The following is a 26092-nucleotide window of genomic DNA, read 5'->3' as shown; positions in this document are numbered from 1 at the left end:
ATTCCTCCCCCACTGACCCCAACCATGGGGCACTATTCCTCCTCCCCACTGACACCAACGATGGGGCACTATTCCTCCTCCCCACTGACACCAATGATGGGGCACTATTCCTTCCACTGATACCAATGATGGGGCGCTATTCCTCCCACTGACACCAATGATGGGGCGCAATTCCTGCCACTGATACCAATGATGGGGCGCTATTCCTCCCAGTGACACCAATGATGGGGTGCTATTCCTCCCACTGACACTAATGATGGAGCACTATTCCTCCCACTGACACCAATGATGGGGCACTATTCCTCCCACTGACACCAATGATGGGGCACGATTCCTCCCACTGACACCAATGATGGGGCACTATTCCTCCCACTGACACCAATGATGGGGCACGATTCCTCCCACTGACACCAATGATGGGGCACTATTCCTCCCACTGACTAATGATGGGGCACTATTCCTCCCACTGACACTAATGATGGGACACTATTCCTCACACACTGACACTAATGATGGGGCACCATCATTGGTGTCAGTGGGAGGAATAGTGTCCCATCATTGGTATCAGTTGGAGGAATAGTGCCCCATCATTGGTATCAGTGGGAGGAATAGTGCCCCATCATTGGTGTCAGTGGGAGGAATCGTGCCCCATCATTGGTGTCAGTGGGAGGAATAGTGCCCCATCATTGGTGTCAGTGGGAGGAATAGTGCCCCATCATTGGTGTCAGTGGGAGGAATAGTGCCCCATCATTGGTATCAGTTGGAGGAATAGTGCCCCATCATTGGTATCAGTGGGAGGAATAGTGCTCCATCATTGGTGTCAGTGGGAGGAATAGTTCTAATATTGAAATAATTACTTAGAACCTTCTCACAGACATGTAAAAATCAACATTTTTTTAATTAATTACTTAGAACTCTCACACTTTTTTTTTTTTTTCTTTAAATATAGAAATAATTAGAACCTTCTCACAGACATGTAAAAATCAACATTTTTTTAATTAATTACTTAGAACTCTCACACTTTTTTTTTTTTTTCTTTAAATATAGAAATAATTAGAACCTTCTCACAGACATGTAAAAATCAAATTTTTTTTAATTAAATAATTATATAAATCCTGAATAATAATAATAATAATAATATATAAATCCTGAATAATAATAATAATAATATATAAATCCTGAATAATAATAATAATAATATATAAATCCTGTATAATAATAATATATAAATCCTGAATAATAATAATATATAAATCCTGAATAATAATAATAATAATAATATATAAATCCTGAATAATAATAATAAGGTTCAAAAACCGTGAGGACTTGTGTCCAGGTGAAGGAATGTTAGTTCCTGGGTTGCACGGTGTGATAGCGCCCTTTAGTGGAATAATCATGTATGGCAACACTTGTTCTTTCTATACAGAATACAATGCTGGGTTGCTGGTGCATTTGTTGTGCATTTTCAGACTTTGCTCCTTCATTATGTTTCAGCCGTGAGCTCCATCCTTATTCTGTTACATTCAGTTTCTGATGGCCGCAGAACTGTCACTCAAATTGGACCCAGCAGCAGATATATTTTTTTTCATGCAAAAAAAGTCCATGTAACACTTCCAGATATTCATTTCCTCTCCTTTCTGACCATGTTTTCATATGCTTTTTTTTTTTTTTCACCAGAAAGACAGAGCCATCTTTGTTTAGGCATCATCCAGGGTCCCCCTTTCCTTCCTGGGCTGAGACGCTTATTCAGGGATGGCACAGTCATGTTAGCGGTGTGTGCAGCTCTCGGCTGTGTTTACAAATGTTTGACACAGATCAGTCCCTGCCGCAGCCTCTCACTTTGGTACAATGTTGCAGTCCGATCTCTGGGGAAAAAGAGACTGAGGAAATGCTTCCTCCTGCCTGCAGCTGATCGATGACCTCATCTTGGCCTAGGCAAAGTCACTGAGCTGGACCTCAGGGGTGGCTTTTTATGATAAAAGGTTGGAGGTTTTTTTCGTACTGTTGTCATTTTATAGCGAAAAAAAAAAAAAAAAAAAAAAAAGCTCCACCTTTCTAAATAGTCTGTTTAAACATCAAGCGGAGTTTAGTCTTTTTTTTGTGGGGTTTTTTTTTTTTCAAATCTTGGCTGATTTCTGCATCCTAAAACCCATCCATTGGTAGAATGTGATTTTATTATTATTATTTTTTTTTTATATGACGTTCTATTTAATTTGCACCAAAATCCTATTGATCTGAACTGTATCTTGTTGCCAGGTATGAATTTCAGCCCATCTCCCCCCCACCTCTCTATGGTTCCAGCAGTCCCACCTCCTGCACCTCCTACTACAACACCTCCGCAGCCAAAGCCGAGCTCCTCAACAAGATGAAGGAAATGCCTGAAGTCAAGGAGAAAGGAGGGAGCACAGCGGGGGCAGAGGAGGAGGATGCACTGACCTTCAAGAAAGTGAGTCCTTCAAGAGCATCGACATTTGCTGCCCAAACCGGTTCTGACACTTCTCACAGACATGGAAAAATCAACATTTTTTTTTTTATTTATTAAATAATTACTTAGAACCCTCACACTTTTTTTTTTTTTTTTTTTAAATATAGAAATATTTACTTAGAACCTTCTCACAGACATGTCATCAACATTTTTTTTAATTAAATAATTACTTAATTACTTAGAACACTCACACATTTTTTTTTTTAAGTAATTATTTAATTAAAAAAAATGTTGATGACATGTCTGTGAGAAGGTTCTAAGTAAATATTTCTATATTTAAAGAAAAAAAAAAATGTGTGAGGGTTCTAAGTAATTATTTATTTAAAAAAAATGTTGATTTTTACATGTCTGTGAGAAGGTTCTAAGTAAATATTTCTATATTTAAAAAAAAAAAAAAAAAAAGTGTGAGAGTTCTAAGTAATTAATTAAAAAAATGTTGATTTTTACATGTCTGTGAGAAGGTTCTAAGTAATTATTTCAATATTAGAACCCTCACACATTTTTTTTTTTTTAAATATACAAATAATTACTTAGAACCTTCTCACAGACATGTAAAAATCAACATTTTTTTTTTAATAAATAATTACTTAGAACACTCACACATTTTTTTTTTTAAGTAATTATTTAATTTAAAAAAATGTTGATTTTTACATGTCTGTGAGAAGGTTCTAAGTAATTATTTCAATATTAAAAAAAAAAAGTGTGAGGGTTCTAATATTGAAATAATTACTTAGAACCTTCTCACAGACATGTAAAAATCAACATTTTTTAAATTAAATAATTACTTAGAACCCTCACACATTTTTTTTTTTTTTTTAAATATAGAAATAAATTACTTAGAACCTTCTCACGACATGTAAAAATCAACATTTTTTTAAAATAAATAATTACTTAGAACACACACTTTTTTTTTAATATTGAAATAATTACTTAGAACCTTCTCACAGATATGTAAAAATCAATATTTTTTTTATTAAATAATTACTTAGTAATTATTTCAATATTAAAAAAAATGTGTGAGGGTTCTAAGTAATTATTTAATAAAAAAAAATGTTGATTTTTACATGTCTGTAAAAAAGGTTCTAAGAACCCTCACACATTTTTTTTAATATTGAAATAATTACTTAGAACCTTTTTTACAGACATGTAAAAATCAACATTTTTTTTTATTAAATAATTACTTAGAACCCTCACACATTTTTTTTAATATTGAAATAATTACTAAGTAATTATTTAATAAAAAAAATATTGATTTTTACATATCTGTGAGAAGGTTCTAAGTAATTATTTCAATATTAAAAAAAAAAGTGTGAGTGTTCTAAGTAATTATTTATTTTAAAAAAATGTTGATTTTTACATGTCGTGAGAAGGTTCTAAGTAATTTATTTCTATATTTAAAAAAAAAAAAGTGTGAGGGTTCTAAGTAATTATTTAATTTAAAAAATGTTGATTTTTTACATGTCTGTGAGAAGGTTCTAAGTAATTATTTCAATATTAGAACCCTCACACTTTTTTTTTTTTAAATATAGAAATAATTACTTAGAACCTTCCCACAGACATGTAAAAATCAACATTTTTTTTAATTAAATAATTACTTAAAAAAAAAAAATGTGTGAGTGTTCTAAGTAATTATTTATTTAAAAAAAATGTTGATTTTTACATGTCTGTGAGAAGGTTCTAATTATTTCTATATTTAAAGAAAAAAAAAAAAAAGTGTGAGAGCTCTAAGTAATTAATTAAAAAAATGTTGATTTTTACATGTCTGTGAGAAGGTTCTAAGTAATTATTTCTATATTTAAAAAAAAAAATGTGTGAGGGTTCTAATATTGAAATAATTACTTAGAACCTTCTCACAGACATGTAAAAATCAACATTTTTTTAATTAATTACTTAGAACTCTCACACTTTTTTTTTTTTCTTTAAATATAGAAATAATTAGAACCTTCTCACAGACATGTAAAAATCAAATTTTTTTTACTTAAATAATTATTTAGAACCCTCACACATTATTTCAATATTTATTTAAAAACATTACTTAGAACCTTCTCACAGACATGTAAAAATCAACATTTTTTTAATTAAATAATTACTTAGAACCCCACACTATTTCAATATTTATTTAAAAAAAAAAAAAATTACTCAACCTTCTCACAGACATGTAAAAATCAACATTTTTTTAATTAAATAATTACTTAGAACCCCACACTATTTCAATATTTATTTAAAAAAAAAAAAAAATTACTCAACCTTCTCACAGACATGTAAAAATCAACATTTTTTAAATTAAATAATTATTTAGAACCCTCACACATTTCAATATTTATTTAAAAAAAAATTACTTAGAACCTTCTCACAGACATGTAAAAATCAACATTTTTTTAATTAAATAATTACTTAGAACCCCCACACTATTTCAATATTTAAAAAAAAAAAATTTCTTAGAACCTTCTCACAGACATGTAAAAATCAACATTTTTTAAATTAAATAATTATTTAGAACTCTCACATTATTTCAATATTTATTAAAAAAAAAAATTACTTAGAACCTTCTCACAGACATGTAAAAACCACCATTTTTTTAAATTAAATAATTACTTAGAACCCCCACACTTTTTTTTTTTTTTAAATAAATATTGAAATAATTACTTAGAACCTTCTCACAGACATGTAAAAACCACCATTTTTTTAAATTAAATAATTACTTCGAACCCTCACACTTTATTTCAATATTTATTTACAAAAAAAAAATTACTTAGAACCTTCTCAGACATGTAAAAATCAAATTTTTTTTAAATTAAATAATTACTTAGAACCCTCACACATTATTTCAATATTTATTAAAAAAAATAAATTACTTAGAACCTTCTCACAGACATGTAAAAATCACCATTTTTTTAAATTAAATAATTACTTTGAACCCTCACACATTATTTCAATAATTAAAAAAAATAAATTACTTAGAACCTTCTCACAGACATATAAAAATCAACATTTTTTATTAAATAATTACTTAGAACCCTCACAGATTATTTTCTGAGAGCCCTGGAGAACAAAATGGTGGCTTTCAATTTTTTTTTTTTTGTCACACGATTTGTACGGCGCTTTTTCTAACAAACATTTTTGGGAAAAAATATACTTGATTGAATTTTGGTGCTTACATACACAATATAATACACCATTGTTTGGTAAAATATAAAAGATGATGTTGCGCCCAGTAAATAGATACCTAACTGCGCACACGGGGGTGGAGTGAAGACCGGAAGACATCACTGTCTATGGTGCGATTTAGATGTTTGTTTTGCACTGAGCACTTTATATAGCGAAGCTGATATAATATACGGAAGAGGAGAATTTGCACTTTGTATGGACAGGTATATTGTGTTTTGTGTAGAATGCACTTTATTTTTATAGGATTTAATTTTTTTTTTGTTAGAAGAGCGCTGAACACGAAGAGTCATTTTAATGTCGGCACATATTGTGTGATAGACAGCTGCTGGAGTTTTGGGCATTTTGAGCGCGGATTGTAACGGTGTACAGCGGGTTCACACTATGCAGGACGCCACATGTAATGCGGTGCGATTCCTGTGTGAAGTACACGCAAATGTCTGTGCGGTGCAATTCCAGCCATATACTTCGTATTAGTGGTGCACCGAAATGAAAATTCTGGTGCCAAAAATGAAAATTCAAAATGCACTTGGCCGAAAACCGAAATGCGCCGTTTTTAAAAATTAATATATATTTTTGGGGAAAAAAATACTTTGATTAAAAAAAAAATATATATATATATATATCCCAATTATTTTCTAAAATATGAAAGACGATGTTACGGCGAGTAAATAGATACCCAACATGTCACACTTTAACCCCTCGCCCTCCTGAGGATTTACCCCCCTTAATGACCACGCCTCTTTTTGCTACTCGGCGCTGCACTAATTCAGCTGATAATTGCGCGGTCATGCAATGCTGCACCCAAACGAAATTTACGTCCTTTTTTTCACACAAATAGAGCTTTCTTTCAGTGGTATTTGATCACCTGTGCGCTTTTTATTTTTCACGCTATAAACAAAAAAAGGTCAAAAATTTTGAAAAAACAATATTTTTTACTTTCAGCTATAAAAAATATATAGTAAACTCAAAGTTGGTTATAAATTTAGGCCGAAATGTATTCTGCTCCATGTTTTTGGTAAAAAAAAATCCCAATAATTGTATATTGATTGCTTTGTGTGAAGTTATAGCGTCTACAAACTATGGAACAGATACTGCAATTTACGCCATTTTTCTGCTATACAGCACTGCGCTAGTTTAACGGACAATTGCGCGGTCATGCAATACGGTACATAAATGAAATTTACATCCTTTTTTCCCACAAATTGAGCTTTCTTTCGGTGCTATTTGATCGCCTGTGCGGTTTTTATTTTTTGCGCTATAAAAAAAAAAAAGGCTGACAATTTTGAGGGAAAAAAACAATATTTTGGACTTTTTGCTATAAAACATGTCCAGTAAAAAAAAAATGCAAAAATCAAATTTAGTCATAAATTTCTGCCAAAATGCATTCTGCGACATGTCTTTGCTAAAAAAACCCAATACGTGTAAATTAATTGGTTTACGTGAAAGTTATAGCGTTTACAAATGGTGGGAAAGATACTGGGATTTTTAGGGTTTTTTTTATACTAATAATGGCGGCGATCAGTGAATTATGGCGGCGACCAGCGACTTATGGCGGGACTGCGGCGGACATTTTGACATTGGGGGGTACTGACTTGGGGTCACTGACCTCCCCAAAAACACTAATACAGTGATCAGTGCAAAAAGAAAAACACTGACACTGTACTAATGGCAATGGGGAGGAAGGGGTTAACTTTATTTTGCAGGGAAGGGTTATAGGAGTGAGGGGGAGTGTTTTACTAGGGGGCGGGGCTGTGTGCTGGGCGGGACAAGGCTGATCAAGAGAGAAACTCTTTCTTGATCAGCTCATCCTCGAGCTGAGAAGGAAGTGACAGACAGCACAGCTACTGCAGCTGTGCTCTCTGTCACTGTTTGCCGCCGATCGTCGGGACATAAGGAGCGGCTGTGACCCAGGGACTGACATCTGCGGCGGTGATCCGCGGGACAAATAGGGTGGCAGCGCGCCTCGCGAGCGCCCCCTATTTGTTTACAAAACACACTTAAAACGTGGTTTTGCCTGTGAGTGCCGCCCTGCCGCCGTATATGTACAGTGGCTGGGCGGCATGCGGTTAAAGTTGCGCACGCTCGTGGAATGGCGTGAAACTGCGGTACTTAAAAATCTCCACGGGTGATGCTTTAAAAATGTCTACAGGTTAGCAGTGTAAAGTTACAGAGGAGGTCTAGTGCGAGAATTATTGCTCTTGCTCCGACGTTCGTGGCGATATCTCACGTGTGTGGTTTGAACAACATTTACATATGGGGGTGTGGCCTACATATGCGTTCACCACTACACATGAGCACAGGGGGACGGGGGCACTTGAAACTTTTTTAAAAAATTTTATTAAATTTTTTTTTTTTTTTTGCACTGTCTCTTTTTTTAAAAAAGTTTTAATCGCTTTTATTTTTATCGCAAGAAATGCATGCATTCCCTGTGATAGAAATAATTAGTGACGGGTCCTCTTTATGAAGAGATATGGGGTCAATGAGACATAATTAGTGACAGGTCCTCTTTATGGAGAGATATGGGGTCAATGAGACATAATTAGTGACAGGTCCTCTTTATGGAGAGATATGGGGTCAATGAGACATAATTAGTGACGGGTCCTCTTTATGGAGAGATATGGGGTCAGTGAGACATAATTAGTGACGGGTCCTCTTTATGGAGAGATATGGGGTCAGTGAGACATAATTAGTGACGGGTCCTCTTTATGGAGAGATATGGGGTCAATGAGACATAATTAGTGACGGGTCCTCTTTATGGAGAGATATGGGGTCAGTGAGACATAATTAGTGACGGGTCCTCTTTATGGAGAGATATGGGGGGTCAGTGAGACATAATTAGTGACGGGTCCTCTTTATGGAGAGATATGGGGGGTCAGTGGGACATAATTAGTGACGGGTCCTCTTTATGGAGAGATATGGGGTCAATGAGACATAATTAGTGACAGGTCCTCTTTATGGAGAGCTATGGGGTCAGTGAGACATAATTAGTGACAGGTCCTCTTTATGGAGAGCTATGGGGTCAGTGAGACATAATTAGTGACGGGTCCTCTTTATGGAGAGATATGGGGTCAATGAGACATAATTAGTGACGGGTCCTCTTTATGGAGAGATATGGGGTCAATGAGACATAATTAGTGACGGGTCCTCTTTATGGAGAGATATGGGGTTAGTGAGACATAATTAGTGACAGGTCCTCTTTATGGAGAGATACGGGGTCAATAAGACATTAGTGACAGGTCCTCTTTATGGAGAGATATGGGGGGTCAGTGAGACATAATTAGTGACGGGTCCTCTTTATGGAGAGATATGGGGGGTCAGTGGGACATAATTAGTGACAGGTCCTCTTTATGGAGAGATATGGGGGGTCAGTGGGACATAATTAGTGACGGGTCCTCTTTATGGAGAGATACGGGGTCAGTGGGACATAATTAGTGACGGGTCCTCTTTATGGAGAGATACGGGGTCAGTGAGACATAATTAGTGATAGGTCCTCTTTATGGAGAGATATGGGGGGTCAGTGAGACATAATTAGTGACAGGTCCTCTTTATGGAGAGATATGGGGTCAGTGAGACATAATTAGTGACAGGTCCTCTTTATGGAGAGATATTGGGGGTCAATGAGACTCCACATCTCTCCTCTACAATGTAAAAGCATTGGATAAAAAAAAGCATTGATCTAGTCCTTTAAAAAAAAAAAATGCCGGAATGGGAAGTGACATCACTCCGGTCCTCCAAGGGCATAGAGATGAGTGGCAGCCATCTTTCCTTCACTCATCTCTATGCCCAGCGCCGGGATTGATGGTTTCTCAGGTAATGCTGAGAACTACTAGGCAGCGGTGAAGGCCGAGGTTTTTTCGGCAACCTGTATAGGTGCTTTTTTTTCATATCGGCCGACGGCCGAAAGAAGTGTTTTCGGCCACCAAAACCAAAATTTGCAGGATTTTTTTTTTTTTTTTAATCCACACCTGAATCGCTTTGCATTGGTGTTCTCACCCATGTGCTGCGATTTCTGGCAATTGCATTATGTTTTGTGATCTGTTTCGGAGTGTCGTTAATTTATTATTGACAACCGCATCAGATCGCATGAACATGATGTGCGGGAAACGTACGGGATTTGCAGCGTTTCCCGCACCGCAATCGAACCGGGCTTGATTTGATTTAAGTTTACAAAAGAAATACATTATGGATCCTCCTCCTGTCTGCACCTTAAGCTGCTGCTGCTGCCCAGGTACCATGCATGGGGTTGACTTTAATGCCCCCCACGGTGCACATAGATGTTGCTGGGTGACCGCTGTTTCTGCGCTGACAGCCCAGAGACCGACCTGACGAGCCCGGTAATGGCAGGATGCCCACCTGACCAGAGTTCCTAGGCGTTCCTTGAGGAATGAGAAATCTCTGAGACTCAGATACATTACTACTGATACCAATAATCTTTGTAGCCATCTGTACGGGGGTAACTCTTCCCAATGACACAAGTGTGAGGAGCAGGGGCGGACTGACAACTCATGGGGCCCCCGGGCAATAGGGGATCATGGGGCCCCTGTGTCCTTGCCCAAACTCAAAAAAGCCTATGAAAAAGGTACCAGGGGCATCTCATGGGGCCCCCTACTGACCCCGGGCAGTGCCCGAGTTTCCAAATGGTCAGTCCGCCCCTGGTGAGGAGCATTCTTCCCACCGACCACCACACTATGGTGTCATGAGTTGTAGACATAGTCATTTTTTTGTAGGGGTTCCCTGAGACCAGAAAGTTCTTTCAGGGGTTCCTCTGTGTTGAAAAGGTTGAGAAAGGCTAGTTTGAAGGATGTAAGTAAATTTTCGGATTGTTACAGGCCAGTGCCACAAAAAGCGTGGTCCTCAATTGGATATACTTGCTTCCCCACTGCACCAATTCAGGCACCAGGAGTGAAAGGAAAGACCTCTGTAGGCTATGAGTCCTCAGAGTTTGGGCTATGGACTTCTGTGACATCACTGATTGGCCCCAACCTGTTACCCAGAGCGATTTCCCCTCACTTCCTATTCTAATGACAACCTTTTACCAGACAGGAAAATGTAAGGATCTCTAACAGACCCTTGGATAGCCGTAACCCTACAGGGCTTCTAATCCTTTCTCGCCTTGTTCAAACAGTAACATGGCTTGATGTTCACAATTTTGGATATAGATTGTGTTCTGTCTGACAATGGATCCGATCTGGGTCACATGATCCTCGCAGATTGGTCCACTTACCTCCTTGTCCTAAAACAGGAGCGCTAAACCATTGGTTCATAGTTCGAAATGTACATCTTTGACTTTTTTCCCTTTTAATCCGTGGAGTTTGACCTCGTTTTGGTTTTCTTACCAGATGCAACTCATCGAAAGCATCAGCAGAAAGCTCTCCGTATTACATGAAGCTCAACAAGGCCTTCAGGAGGACATCATCGCCAACGTGACCCTGGGCTGTGAGCTGGAGAACCTGCTCAAGAGTCTTTGTAAACCCAATGAGTATGACAAGTTCCGCTCGTTTATTGGAGACCTGGACAAGGTGGTCAACTTGCTGCTGTCCCTCTCTGGGCGCCTCACCAGGGTGGAGAGTGCACTAAATTGTGGTGACCCGGGGCCCTCCATGGAAGAGAAGGTATCATTTGAATGTAACCGTCACAGAATTTGCTTGTGTTTTCATGTTTCTGTACTTAATTCGGAGGAGGATGTGCTGGACTAAACCGCACTCACAAATATTGGTGGAATGTCCTTCAAGGTCACAAGAGCTATGGAACCCTCTACTTACTGCTGCTGTTCCTACAAAAAAATTACACCCTTATCCTCTCTTTACCCCGTCTTCTCTCCTTCCCATCCCCACCCTCTATTCCCACCTACACCCCTTCACTATCCCCATCCTCTATTCCCACCTACACCCCTTCACTATCCCCACCCTCTATTCCCACCTACACCCCTTCACTATCCCCACCCTCTATTCCCACCTACACCCCTTCACTATCCCCATCCTCTATTCCTACCTACACCCCTTCACTATCTCCCAGCATCGTCTCCACGCACCTTGTCTTCCCACCAGTACCTCCAGGTAATGCCAGATTAAACTCTGTGGAGGCCCCTCGGCAGTCGAAATGTGGGATGCGCATGCTCGAGTGCAGCAATGGGCAAACTACGGCCCGGCGGACCTTTTAATCCGGCCCGCGGAGCGTGGCAAACATTGGCTGTCAGAATGTGTGTAGGCGGGGGAAGCGTGAGGAACGTGAGGGGAGCTAGGCTCCTCTCACAGTCCGCCCTGAAGACCGGAACGGCGCGGGAACACGGCGAGAGGAACGCGCGGAGCAAAGGTAAGTGAATTGACACGGGGGGGACTTGGGGACTTAATATGGGGGATGAATTAATATGGGGAATGAAATACTATATGGGGATGAATTACTATGGGGGATGAACTACTATATGGGGGATGAATTACTATGGGGGATGAATTACTATATAGGGGATGAATTACTATATGGGGGGATGAATTACTATATGGGGGATGAATTACTATATGGGGGATGAATTACTATAGGGGGGATGAATTACTATGGGGGAATATTACTATGGATGACACATACACATCATTCATCTACTCTTGGTCCGGCCCCCGGGTCCAATATATGAACCCATTGCGGCCCTCAAGTCAAAAAGTTTGCCCACTCCTGCTCTAGTGGGATATCATTGAACAAAGTAGTGTGCACTTCTAGATGGAGATGACCATCACCACTATACACGTATGTAGGGTACACCAACATTTTCTTACACACTGACAGCTGAAAGATGATGAGCTTTTAACTGTAGAAAAACTGTAATGTTAACCTGATGTCTACGGTTTCCGTACGTTAAGTTATTATATTTGGTACATTACACTGAATACTGCGGAATAATAAAACGGCGGGGGCGGACTGACCATTTGGAAACTCGGGCACTGCCCGAGGGCCCAGGGTCAGTAGGGGGCCCCATGAGATGCCCCTGGTACCTTTTTCATAGGCTTTTTTGAGTTTGGGCAAGGACACAGGGGCCCCATGATCCCCTATTGCCCGGGGGCCCCATGAGTTGTCAGTCCGCCCCTGTGTAACGGTTTCATTTCTCTAAGCTGATTTGTTCTTTTCTATCTTTTATAAACAATTTAAGAAAGCTTCATTGTCATTTTCTTTGAGGACCAAATCAGTATAATTTTGATCTGTTGTCACAGGGGCAGGGGGATCCATAGGATGATTTTTAGGTGACAGGTTCTCTTAATTTAGATATGCAGGGTCTAAAAGACCCCCAATGTCTCCCCTGGGCTCCATTCAGTGTATCGCAATGCAGATAGTGGCAGCCATGACCCGAAAGTGTCACCTTCCAGGTCACAAAAAGAAGGGGAGGGGCGAGCTCTTCTCTCTCCCTTCCACCCACCATGGCGCTCCCCGGGCCCGCAGATGGGCAAGTGGGGCCTGGATACATGATGGAAGTGCGTGGGGGGGGGGAGCTACCAGGGGCTGTGGAAGCAATTAGGCGGCCATTGGAGGGCTGTACCCAAAAAGTAATGCAAAAGTGGACCTCACTTTATTAACTTGGGTCGTTCAGATTTTACATGTTGGTAAACTCTTCATTATTTACCTTCAATCAAAAAGTTCTTCTAGAGGGATTCCAAGCAGAAGCAACATGCTGTCGTGGAGTTCTGGATGAAGGAGGGGTAGAGGCTGTCTGACATCCGCAGACTGTTTACAGAGATGACACCATTGACAAGAGTCACCAATGGCAAGGCACATTGGCATCTCTCGTCAATGGTGTCGCCTCCATAAATATTCTGTAGCCTTCTGTGGATGTCAGACAGCCTGCACCCCTCCTTCATCAAGAACTCCATGATGGCACGTTGCTTCTGCTTGGAATGCATTATTTACCTGCAGTCCAAAAAGAATTGGAAGAGTTACTCTACCAACACGAAATTTGAATGATCTACATAAGTTAATGAAAAAAGTTATGTCCACTTTTGCTACCGCCAGTGGTGTCTTTTAGGTTTTTTGCTGCTGTAGGCAACACAAAAATCAGATGCCCCCCCCCCCCCCCCCCAGTGAAGATAGCCTGTCACCGACCAACACCCCCTACTCCCCCATCCAAGAGAGCCTGACGCCGACCAACACCCCCTACTCCCCCATCCAAGAGAGCCTGACGCCGACCAACACCCCCTACTCCCCCATCCAAGAGAGCCTGACGCCGACCAACACCCCCTACTCCCCCATCCAAGAGAGCCTGACGCCGACCAACACCCCCTACTCCCCCATCCAAGAGAGCCTGACGCCGACCAACACCCCCTACTCCCCCCCACCCTAGAGAGCCTGATGCTGACCAATGCCCCCACCCAAGAGAGCCTGACACGACCAACCCCCCCACCCAAGAGAGCCTGACACCGACCAACACCCTCCACCCCCTCACCCAAGAGAACCTGACACTGACCAACACCCTCCAACCCCCCAACCAAGAGAGCCTGACACCGACCAACACTCCCCTAACCCCACCCACCCAAGACAGCCTGACACCGACCAACACTCCCCTAACCCCACCCACCCAAGAGAGCCTGACACCGACCAACACCCCCCTAACCCCACCCACCCAGGAGAGCCTGACACCGACCAACAGCCCCCTAACCCCACCCGCCCAAGAGAGCCTGACCAACACCCCCACCCAGGAGAGCCTGACACTGACCAACACCCCTTCCCCCCCACCCAAGAGAGCCTTCCACCAACACCCTCCCCCTTCCCGGGAACAGGGAGCAAGACACTCGCCTTCACAGCTCCGGGAACGAGAGTAGGGCTCTGCATACACCATCAAGCAGCCCCCTTCAGATTCCACTTGGTCCCCATGCCACATATGTCCCTTCTTCCTGGAGGGGTGCTGCCCCCTAAAAAATGCCACCTTAGGCAAATATGCCCCTGGCTACATCCCATGTAGAAACACTACTAGGTAGCATCTTCCCTACCCCAAATTCTCCCCCTGTACATCATAGTTGGATCCCACTCTGAAAATCTGTTTCTGTGTAGTGTTTGGTTGTTTCATATGCTCCATGGATAACCAGCAAACTTTTTTTCAAAATTATTACAATCTTTAAAGAGATGGTGGGAAAACAATAATTTCGGCTCCAATAGTCTTCTAGTAGAGATACTTGTATGGAAATAGAACCCTTATCTTCTTTTATCTTTCCTTTACTGGTTACATTCTCTTCTGTTTTATTCCTATTTTATGTCCTTTTATTGTCTGTGCTATGACACCGCATTTGAGGGCAGGTCCAACTGAATGTCAATATTTCTGAGCTCTAAACTGCCCATAGAACGTTCAGAATCCAACTTTGTTGGGTTTGTAATATGCTCCTGTCCCTGTAGTAATGTAGCAGCTGGAACCATAGCACACAACAGTGGACAAGCCACTGTATCATGTATGTATGTTTGGATGTATCAAATGCTGAAGATTCTTTGGCTGGTGTAGCACGAAGGTCAGAGGCTGGACCATGACAACAGAAAACGACTTCATCACCCAATTGAAGGACTTTGGAAATTTTCTCCAATCTCCAAAGATTTGCAATGATATATACATTGTATTTCGTTATTTTGCACATAAAAGAGCAACCTCCACATCTTGGTACTGCCTGTCCTAAGCCGCCTTTTTTTTTTTTTTTCTTTTTCAGCTGAACCTACTGGAGAAGAAGAAGCAACTGACTGACCAACTGGAGGATGCTCAGGAACTGAAGGCCCACGTCACACGGCGGGAACAGGTGGTCCTCGAAGCCGTGTCCAAGTACCTAAACGAGGATCAGCTCCAGGATTACCAACACTACGTAAAGATGACCTCCGCTCTCATTGTGGAACAAAGAGAGCTGGAGGACAAAATCAGACTGGGAGAAGAACAATTAAGATGTCTCCGGGAAAGTCTCTAATCTCATTAACCAAAGAAAAATTGCAAAATGTGGTAAATTATAAAACTTATTTTATCTTCTGTTTTAATCAAAGAACTTGCCATTTTACCGCCATTACAACTACAGATGCATATCATTGGTAGGGTGGATTTTTGGAGATCAGAAGCCAAGATTTCTAGTTCTTCAAGATTTTCCTTCCAACTGGGATTGGGCTCACTTTATCCTACAATTTAACTTTTTACCAACACATCTCAAGTGACTGTAGGGTACACTGTGAGTTTTCTTATGCCAAAGATTTCTTTCACAACTGGAATTGTCTCATCAAAACCGGCATCTCCTAGGTGGACATCCCAACTGGAATTGTCTCATCAAAACCGGCATCTCCTAGGTGGACATCCCAACTGGAATTGTCTCATCAAAACCGGCATCTCCTATGTGGACATCACAACTGGAATTCTCATCAAATCTGGCATCTCCTATGTGGACATCACAACTAGAATTCTCATCAAATCTGGCATCTCCTATGTGGACATCACAACTAGAATTCTCATCAAATCTGGCATCTCCTATGTGGACATCACAACTGGAATTGTCTCATCAAAACTGGCATCTCCTATGTGGACATCACAACTGGAATTGTCTCATCAAAACCGGCATCTCCTAGGTGGACATCACAACTGGAATTGTCTCATCAAAACCGGCATCTCCTATGTGGACATCACAACTGGAATTCTCATCAAATCTGGCATCTCCTATGTGGACATCACAACTAGAATTCTCATCAAATCTGGCATCTTCTAGGTGGACATCACAACTGGAATTGTCTCATCAAAACCGGCATCTCCTAGGTGGACATCACAACTGGAATTGTCTCATCAAAACCGGCATCTCCTAGGTGGACATCACAACTGGAATTGTCTCATCAAAACCGGCATCTCCTAGGTGGACATCACAACTGGAATTGTCTCATCAAAACCGGCATCTCCTATGTGGACATAGTCTGAGAAGTTATGTTTCTGTTCCGATAATTACACATTATGGATGGACTGGCATTATCTGTTTTTTTTTTTTTTTTAATTTCTTGGACTGGAATTTCCTAGATGTTTCTTCTAATGCTATGGAAACCGCTGTTGCAATATCAGGATCTCTTTTAGAGTGTTATGTTCATCAGCAATGTTTTGGTTGCAGCAACGCCTATATTTCCTGCGCAGAATATGGGCATTATTCAGGATATAGCCACCAAGAACCTCTCTTATCGGGATTTGGGGGACAATATAATTGAAAATGACTCTAAAGTGAAATAAGACCTTTCCTTGCCCACTCTGCTCTCCTTAAGACCTTTCCTTGCCCACAATGCTCTCCTAACAACCAATTAAAGTAACTGAAGGCATTAAATCTTTACCTTGGCTGTTTAAACTACCAGTCCAGGACAGTTGCTGGTTACATGAGCAGATGGTTTGGAACATTTGTCATGTGATCTCTGTTGGATAGAGGAGCCTAATTCAGACTTCTGATGGCAGCGATCACATGATAAACTTCAAAGTATGCAGTCATGTGATATCAGATAATAGCCAAGCTCAACTGCAAGTTCAGCTTCTGATGGCTGAGGACCGGTGCTCTGGCTATAGTGCTCCTGCACTCAAACTGTCAGATCGGCAGTAAATTCAAGCCGGCAACTTGTTGTAGTCTATAAAATGTGAATCTCTATTGGCGTCATACTGAAACACACTGGTAACAAGTTAACGCATTTCGGCTATCACAGCCGAAACGCGTTACTTGGTTACCAGTATGTAGACAAAGATTCAGATTTTACAGACTACACCAAGTTTCCAGCTTGAATTTACTACGGCTATGAAGTCATGTGGCCAGCTGCTGTTGGATCCTAAGGGGCAATATTTTCTTCAGCAAAAGTGATTGACGTCTGCTACCTTTGTTGATTTTAAAAGAGCAGAGCATGCAACTCAAAAGGAAAGAGTCGCTCAAAGTGTAACTAAACCCTTGTTTAAAAATTAATGTTTAGGTGTAGATTGATGGAGTAATGCTCACCATGTATTTTTTGGTGGGGAGTTGCAAAAAACAAAGAAGAAGAAAAAAAGGATTGTTTTCTATTGCCCGTGTATCTCCAAGGAGGCACCCCCAAACACCCAGAATAGGGCTAGGGTAGTCATGTAGTAGCACGTTGGTCACGTTCAATGCCTCCCTAAGACTACATTTCCCACAAGGCCTTGCACTCACATTATGCAATCCATCTATGTGCCTTATGGAGGTCAGTCTCTATGCTGGCCTTTTGCTGATGGAGAGTATAGGTGCCAGGGCTTACACCATTGGCACGTACTATTGTAGTCCAGGACTAAAGGATGATAATGCTGTCCCTTCAGGAAGACCCTACAAGGGGCATGACTGTCACCCTTTATCAGTGCCATACTGAAAACTTTATTCGTTTTAACAGAAGGGAAACCTTTTTGAAAAAAAAACTACGTGAACTACATAGGTTGTTCAAATTTAACATGGTGGTAGAGTACCTTTTCTTCTTCATTGGAAGTAAATAATGGATTCCATGCACAAGCAACATGCTGTCATTGAGTTCTTGATGAAGGAGGGGTGTACGCTGTCCAACTTCTACAGAAGGCTCCAGAATGTTCATGGAGATGACACCATTGACAAGAGTCAGCGATGCCAAGACTTTGCTCTTGCCAATGGTGTTATCTCCCAAAACATTCTGCAGGCTTCTGCGGATGTCAGACAGCTTCTCCCCCCCCCCTCAAGAACTCAATGACAGCATGTTGCTTCTGCTTGGAATTCATTCTTTACTTCCAATTTCACAGGTTGGTAGAGCATTATTTACTTCCAATGAAGAAGAAAATTTACTCTACCATCATGTAAATAATGAAGCAACATGCTGTCATTGAGTTCTTGAGGAAGGAGGGGTAGAGGCTGTCCGACATCCACAGAAGCCTGCAGAATGTTTTGGGAGATGATACCATTGACAAGAGCAAAGTCTTGGCATTGTTGACTCTCTTCAATGGTGTCATCTCCATAAACATTCTGGAGCCTTCTGTAGAACTTGAACAGCGTTCACCCCTCCTTTATCAAGAGCTCAATGACAGCATGTTGCTTCTGCTTGGAATCCATTCTTCAAAATTTCATATGGTGGTAGAGTAACTCTTCTTTTTCATTAACACAACATATGTAAGTTAAGAGAGCAACTTTTCCTCTTTTTTTTTTTTTTTTTAAAGTAAATAATGGATTCCAAGCAGAAGCAACATGTTGTCACTGAGTTCTTGATGAAGGAAGGGGTGAAGGCTGTCTGACATCCACAGAAGCCTACAGAATGTTTATGGAGGTGACACCAGTCACAAGAACATTTTTTGCTACACCCAATAGGTACAGCCAAACTGACAGATTTTTAAAAGAAATGAAAAAAAAATAAAAATTTTCTTTTATACATTTTTTAGGATGTGGCACTAGGAGGTTTTCTGGTATTCTGGATACATGATGGAAGTGCGTGGGGGGGGGGAGCTACCAGGGGCTGTGGAAGCAATTAGGCGGCCATTGGAGGGCTGTACCCAAAAAGTAATGCAAAAGTGGACCTCACTTTATTAACTTGGGTCGTTCAGATTTTACATGTTGGTAAACTCTTCATTATTTACCTTCAATCAAAAAGTTCTTCTAGAGGGATTCCAAGCAGAAGCAACATGCTGTTGTGGAGTTCAGGATGAAGGAGGGGTAGAGGCTGTCTGACATCCGCAGACTGTTTACAGAGATGACACCATTGACAAGAGTCACCAATGGCAAGGCACATTGGCATCTCTTGTCAATGGTGTCATCTCCAAAAACAGTCCGTATCCCTCTCTAAATGTCGGATAGCCTGTACCTTCATCCAGAACTCGGTGAGAACATGTTGCTTCTGCTTGGAATCCATTAGTTACTTCAAATGAAAAAGAAGAAAAGTTGCTCTGTTAACTTACATAGGTTGTGCCAATGAAAAAGAAGAAGAGTTACTCTACCAACATGTGAAACTGGAAGTAAAGAATGGATTCCAAGCAGAAACAACATGCTGTCATTGAGTTCTTGATGAAGGAGGGGGTGTAGGCTGTCCGACATCCACAGAAGCCTGCAGAATGTTTTGGGAGATGACACCACTGACAAGAGCAAAGTCTTGTCATCTCTGACTCTTGTGAATGGTGTCGTTTCCATAAACCTGTGGATGTCGGAGAGCCTGCACCCCCTCCTTCATCAAGAACTCAATGACAGCATGTTGTTTCTGCTTGGAATCCATTACCTGCAATCAAAAAGAAGATGACTTCCTATAGGGGAAAAAAGTTATTCTACCACCATATAAAATTTGAACGACTATGTTAATTAAATAAAAGGCTGTACCAAAAGTGGGCACAACTTTTTTTTATCAATTGAAAGAATAAGGTAATACCCCAAGATATTTTTTACAACTTGGGTTTTGTTGTACTTTGCCTTCCTCCCCAGGGACCTTTTTTTTGCCCCTTTGAAAGTTGGTTTGGCCAGTAGGACCAGGAAGAAGTCTTTTGGGTAGCGTTGAGCCTCTGACTCCATCCAAGTGGACCATGTGGCAGCACTAGGTGCTCCATGTTTGACCTAGCGCTGTCCTATGGGGGTGGCGCGTAGCCCGTAGTGCAGCATAAACTCCAGCAAGTTGGCTTGGCATTTACACAGATTTTCTTTCCCAGATCCTAGTGGCCAAATTGAGGAGCAAAGGTGCAAGTGAAGGTACAGATGCTGGTGGGCAGTTAAGCGACTAATTCTAGTTCTTGTATGCAAAAGTTTCATTTTAAGTCTAACACTACACTACTAAAAAAAACCACCGTAACAGGCAATACGCTGCATACATTACCTCCTAATCAGGTGGACTTAAAAGTGCCTTACTGATCTCCCAGCTCTTTGCACACCTTTTTAGTTTCGGATGGCAGTACACACAATTTGCTCAGCAGCAACATCACATTAAGGACCATTATTTTATCCATTCCAAAAAAAAAAACCTGAACCAATTGTTGTCTGCCTGTCAGTATTAAAATGCTTGAAACGTCATGAAGGCCAGTTCTGGACTTGACATCAAGACCAAGCCAAGGCTTTCCGATACGGTCGCTCAACACCTTTTTGTTCTGCCTAATCAGGCTTTTACAGTATGCTGATGCAAAGTGCAGTGAGACTGAAACAATGGGCCTTTCAAAAGGACAAAACAAGGAAAATTGGTTTCTATTGACGTACATCTTTGCCTTACTAAAGAAAGCCTGGTTGGCTAAATTATACTTTGAAAAAAATTCTCATGACGGTTTTGCATGGCTGCATTACAACGCAATTCCAAATCGTTTTTGCTTCTTGGCTTTATTAAGTCCATTGTAACTTTAAAGAGACCCTGTCACCTTGAGACCCTGTCCGTGAAAAGGGCCCTAACCCCATGGATAGTCTGCAGTGTGCCTCCCAACGCTCCTTCTTGTGTCAGGGCTGATGCCAGAATTCCCAGTGTTGGCTGGTGTTTTTGTGCCTTTATAGCATGCAGATGGATGCAGTGCTTTACATACTCTACATTCCCTGTCCTCGAGCTCTCAGTCTAAGGTCCCTGTCTCACATACATACAGGAGCCAATTACACTACCAGCATGTCTTTGGTAAGCCAGTGTTCCTGATGGAAACACATGAAAGCACAAGGAGAACATGTCAACTAAAAACCCCAGTGCTGACCACTAAGCCGATGGTGTGGGCAGCTAGGAGTACCCGTGATCTCACCCCTTCAGGACATAAGATTGATAAAAAAGCACCAAATAGTAATAGTCATTTGAGACATAAAATAGGTAGCCAAAGCATTGGGGCTTGGATAAGCGATGGCCAACTTCCTACAGTGGACGTGTGTTAAAGGATAAGGTCACCTTTGGCCATGGTCCACCCGATTTTAGGGTGGAACCTGTACCATGTTCCCATAGCCGCAGCTGCCGCCCACCCTCTCTCTGACAGTATGAGGAAACATCTCCTCGTACTATCTGTCAGATTTGAAAACCGTGCTCCCGCGTCACTCATGCAGTGTTCTGTGAATGAGTGCCTACAAGTCTCGACAGCCTTAGCAGCTGTGGGCTTGTAGTTTTCAATGATCTATCCCGATGCTGGGGAGCTCTGTGGTAGTTCATTGAAGGTTCCTGTCAGAATATCTGCTTGCTCATACATCCCGTACGGCAGGAAGATATACGGAGAGGTCTGCAGGAGACTTGCATGGCCTCAGCCATCTACTGATCACTGGTGCAATGCTTTACGGGCAGCTTTGGACAAAAATGATAAATGCACATTTTTTTTTACCTGCAAAAAAATATGCATTTATTATTTTTGTCCAAAAGGTCAACTTATCCTTTAAAAATACTTTTGAAGCCCATATGTGATACAAGCAGTATCCTTCATGCCCATATGTGGTCAGGCTGGCCCCATGCGTGGTCATACAAGCAGCATGCTTCATGCCCATATTTGATCTTACAAGGGAAAACCCCCCCATGCCCATATGTGGCTGTACCAGCAGCAGCAGCACAAGTGCCCATATGTGGTCGTACCTGCCTCATGCCCATATTTGATTAAACAAGGGACATCCCCTGTGCCCATGTGTGGTCATAATGGCCATATCCCATGTGCCCATATGTGGTCATACTGGCTGCAGCCCCCATGCCCATATGCAATTGCACCGGCCACATCCCCCACACCCATATTTGATCTTACAAAGGAAAAACCCCCATGCCCATATGTGGTTGTAACGGCCACATCCCCCATGCCCATATTTGATCGTACAAGGGACATCCCCCTTGCATGGTCATAATGGCCACACTCCCCATGCCCATATATGGTCATACTGGCCGCATCCCCCATGCCCATATATGGTCATACTGGCCGCATCCCCCATGCCCATATATGGTCATACTGGCCACACTCCCCATGCCCATATATGGTCATACTGGCCGCATCCCCCATCCCCATATGCAATTGCACCATCCACATCTCCCATCCCCTTATTTGATCGTACAAGGGGAAAACCCCCATGTCTATATGTGGCTGTACCAGCAGCAGCACAAGTGCCCATATGTGGTCGTACTGGCCATATCCCCCATGCCCATATTTGATCGTACAAGGGACATCCCCCATGCTTGGTCATAATGGCCACACTCCCCATGCCCATATGCAATTGCACCGGCCACATCCCCCACGCTCATGTGTAGTTGTGCCAGCAGCAGCACAAGTGCCCGTATGTGGTCGTACCGGCCACATCCCCCATGCCCATATTTGATCGTACAAGAGACATCCCCCATGCCCATATATGGTCATACTGGGAACATTCACCATGCCCATATACCATTACACCGGCCACATTCCCCACGACCATATGCAATTGCACCGGCCACATCCCCCATGCTCATACTGCCAGCATCATCAGTGCCCATATGTGGGTGTACCAGCAACATCCTCTCCATGCCCATATTTGATCGTACAAGGGACATTGCCCATGTGTGGTCATCATGGCTGCATCCCACATGCCCATAAGTAGGCATACCAGCCGCATACGCTGTCCCAAGTTTGTATATGGCTAGGTTACAGTGGGTGTTTTTGCATGCTTCTATTGTGGCCACAGTTTGATTTTGGGCAGTAGCGTCTCTGACCAGTGTCAAATATTGGTACAATTGCATTCGGTCATTTATGGAACTTGCAAGTCTTAAAAGAAAAAAAAATTATTGAAACAAAAAAAAAAAAACTCATACAGTGAAGGAAATAAGTATTTGATCCTCTGCTGATGTTGAATGTTCGCCCCTCACAAAGAAATGATCGGTCTAAAAATCAAATGTTCGGTGTATTGTAACACTGAGAGACAGAATAACTACAAGAAATTCAGCAGTATTATGCACGGATCTGCATGTTCATGAGGGAAATAAGTATTTGATCCCCTTCACAAAACATGACTTAGTACTTGGTGACAAATCCCTTGTTGGCAATCACAGAGGTCAGATGGCCACCAGGTTTGCACATATCTCTTGGCCCACTCCTCTTGGCATATCCTTGCTAAGTCATTAAGGTTTGGTGTCTGACGTTTGGCAACTCAAACTTTCAGCTCCCTCCGCAGTTTTTCAATCGAATTAAGGTCTGGAGACTGGCTAGGCCACTCCAGGACCTTAATGTGCTTCTTCTTGAGCCCCTCCTTTGTTGCCTTGGCCGTGTGTTTTGGGTCATTTTCATGCTGGAACACCCATCCACGACCCAATTTTCAATGCCCTGGCTGAGGGAAGAAGGTTCTCACCCAAGATTTGATGGTACATTGCCCCGTCCATCGTCCCTTTGATGCGGTGCAGTTGTCCTGTCCCCTTAGCAGAAAAACATCCCCAAAGCAGAATGTTTCCGCCACCATGTTTCACAGTTGGGATGGTGTTCTTGGGGCCATAGGCAGCATTCCTCCTTCTGCAAACACGGCGAGTTGAGTTGATGCCAAAGAGCTGGATTTTGGTCTCCTCTGACCACAACACTTCCCACCAGTCCTCCTCTGCATCATTCAGATGTTCAGTGGCAGACTTCAGACGGGCCTGGACATGTGCTTTCTTGAGCAGAGGGACCTTGAGGACACTGCAGGATTTCAGTCCTTGTCGGCGTAGTGTGTTACCAATTGTTTTCTTGGTGACTGTGGTCCCAGCTGCCTGGAGATCATTGACAAGATCCTCACGTGTAGTTCTGGGATGATTCCTCACTGTTCTCATGATCATTGACACTCCACGAGGTGAGATCTTGCATGGTGCACCAGACCTAGGGAGACTGACACTTGTTTTGTGTTTCTTCCATTTGTGAATGATTGCACCAACTGTTGTCACCTTCTCACCAAGCTGCTTGGCCATAGTTTGGTAGCCCAGTCCAGCCTTGTGTAGGTCCACAATCTTGTCCCTGACATCCTTGGACAGCTCTTTGGTCTTTGCCATGGTGGAGAGTTTGGAATCTGATGGTTTGATTGCTCCTGTGGACAGGTGTCTTTTATACAGGTAACAAAATGAGATTAGCAGCACTCCCTTTAAGAGACTGCTTCTAATCTCCGCTTGTTACCTGTATGAAAGACACCTGGTTGCCAGAAATCCTGCTGAATGATAGGGGATCAAATCCTTCTTTCCCTCATGAACATGCAGATCAGTCATCATTTGTTAGATGCATTTCTGCTGAATTTGTTGTTGCTATTCTGTCTCTCAGTGTTACAATACACCGAACATTCAATTTTTAGACCGATCATTTCTTTGTGAGGGGCGAACATTCAACATCAGCAGGGGAGCAAATACACATTTCCTTCGCTGTAAGTGTTTTAACACATGTTCACTGTGAATATTAATGTTCTATCTTCGATAGAACACTTTTCTAGAAGTTTGGTAAATAGACTGCTGTAAGAAGGTTGATTGTTGCTCATCCAAGCCCGGATGATTGCTTGGCATCCAAAACTCTTTGGACCCCCAACTACTTGGTGATACATTTTCTGAGGTTCGTTCCTCAAGCCTAAGCATTGTTCCCTGATAAATGGATTAAAATCGGAGCGCAGCACCTCATGGCTACTTTTTCTTGGCACCTTCTGACGTGACCATGCTTGGCAATTAGGGGATGGTTGCTAGACCTGAGCACTATCAAAGTATGGCAAGAGTGCTGTAGGAAGTGCGATCAAATATGGCTGCTAGACCTGAGAATGATCAAAGTATGGGAAGAGGCCACGTACTCACCACCTACCCTGAAGCACCAGATATTTTGCCCCTGCTATGGTAGAGGAAGGGATAGTAGGGGAGTTCTGGTGAAGTAATGTATCACTGGGTCAAGGAGCCTGCACAGCCGCCATCACTTTACTTGGACAAAGAGACAGGGCCTCTTTAAAGAGATTGGCTTTTGGATAAAAGATAATGCGATACTAGAAAACGTCTTTTTCAGTTTCAAAAAGTTTATATTTATATATAATGTTGTTTTATTATCATTATTATTATTGTTATTACATCGGCACAATTTACTGTGTTTTTTTTTTTTTTTGTTGTTTTGTTTTTTTTTTATATTGGAAGTCTTTTCCATTTAATTCCAAAAATCCTATTTTATTGAACTTAAAAAAAAAAAAAAAAAATGTACTTTTTTTTAAGAAAAAAAAAACAAATCATAAGAAATCAGATTTTTTTTTTTTTCCTAATCTGTTTTTATTTACTCAGGACCAAGTCAGAGAAAGTACAAAGATTAAAGCTCCTGAACCAAATTCCAATCTTCTATTTTTATTTTATGTCGGTTTTTTTGCACATTTTGAATTTCAATCCTTTTATGGTTAGAGTAGTGCGCATGTGCACTATAATAATAATAATCAGTGATTAGAAGTCTGTAGCATCTCTGTCTATAGATCTAGAAATTTATCAGGCAATGCTGTATCTGTGGCACACAGGGCGAGTCTTGCCATGAAATTGGTGACCTACTTGGCATGTTTAAAGCTGAACTCCAGCCAGTCATTAACCACTTGAGCTCCAGAGGATTTACCCCCCTTAATGACCACGCCTCTT

At 41.6% G+C, this 26092-nt stretch overlaps 1 protein-coding gene across 1 annotated transcript in view; it reads left to right on the top strand.

Moving 5' to 3' along the window:
• LOC149430637 (uncharacterized) overlaps positions 1-25797 on the top strand; it is a gene marked incomplete at its 5' end in the record, with an annotated part of 39732 nt that extends 13935 nt beyond the window's left edge. The window contains 3 exons of the mRNA XM_089666164.1: positions 2257-2446; positions 10993-11265; positions 15322-25797. Of these exons, the coding sequence (XP_089522290.1) occupies positions 2257-2446; positions 10993-11265; positions 15322-15570 (712 nt within the window). The remainder of the gene's footprint in view (positions 1-2256; positions 2447-10992; positions 11266-15321) is intronic.
• Between the last annotated feature and the right edge of the window lie 295 nt (positions 25798-26092).

This window comes from Staurois parvus, unplaced genomic scaffold (assembly GCF_062004578.1).
Source record: "Staurois parvus isolate SC_StPar_1 unplaced genomic scaffold, SC_StPar_1.0 ptg002568l, whole genome shotgun sequence".
In the NCBI taxonomy this organism is placed as follows: domain Eukaryota; kingdom Metazoa; phylum Chordata; class Amphibia; order Anura; family Ranidae; genus Staurois; species Staurois parvus.
Note: the sequence above shows the minus strand (reverse complement) of the source record. Positions and strands in the feature narration are given on the sequence as shown.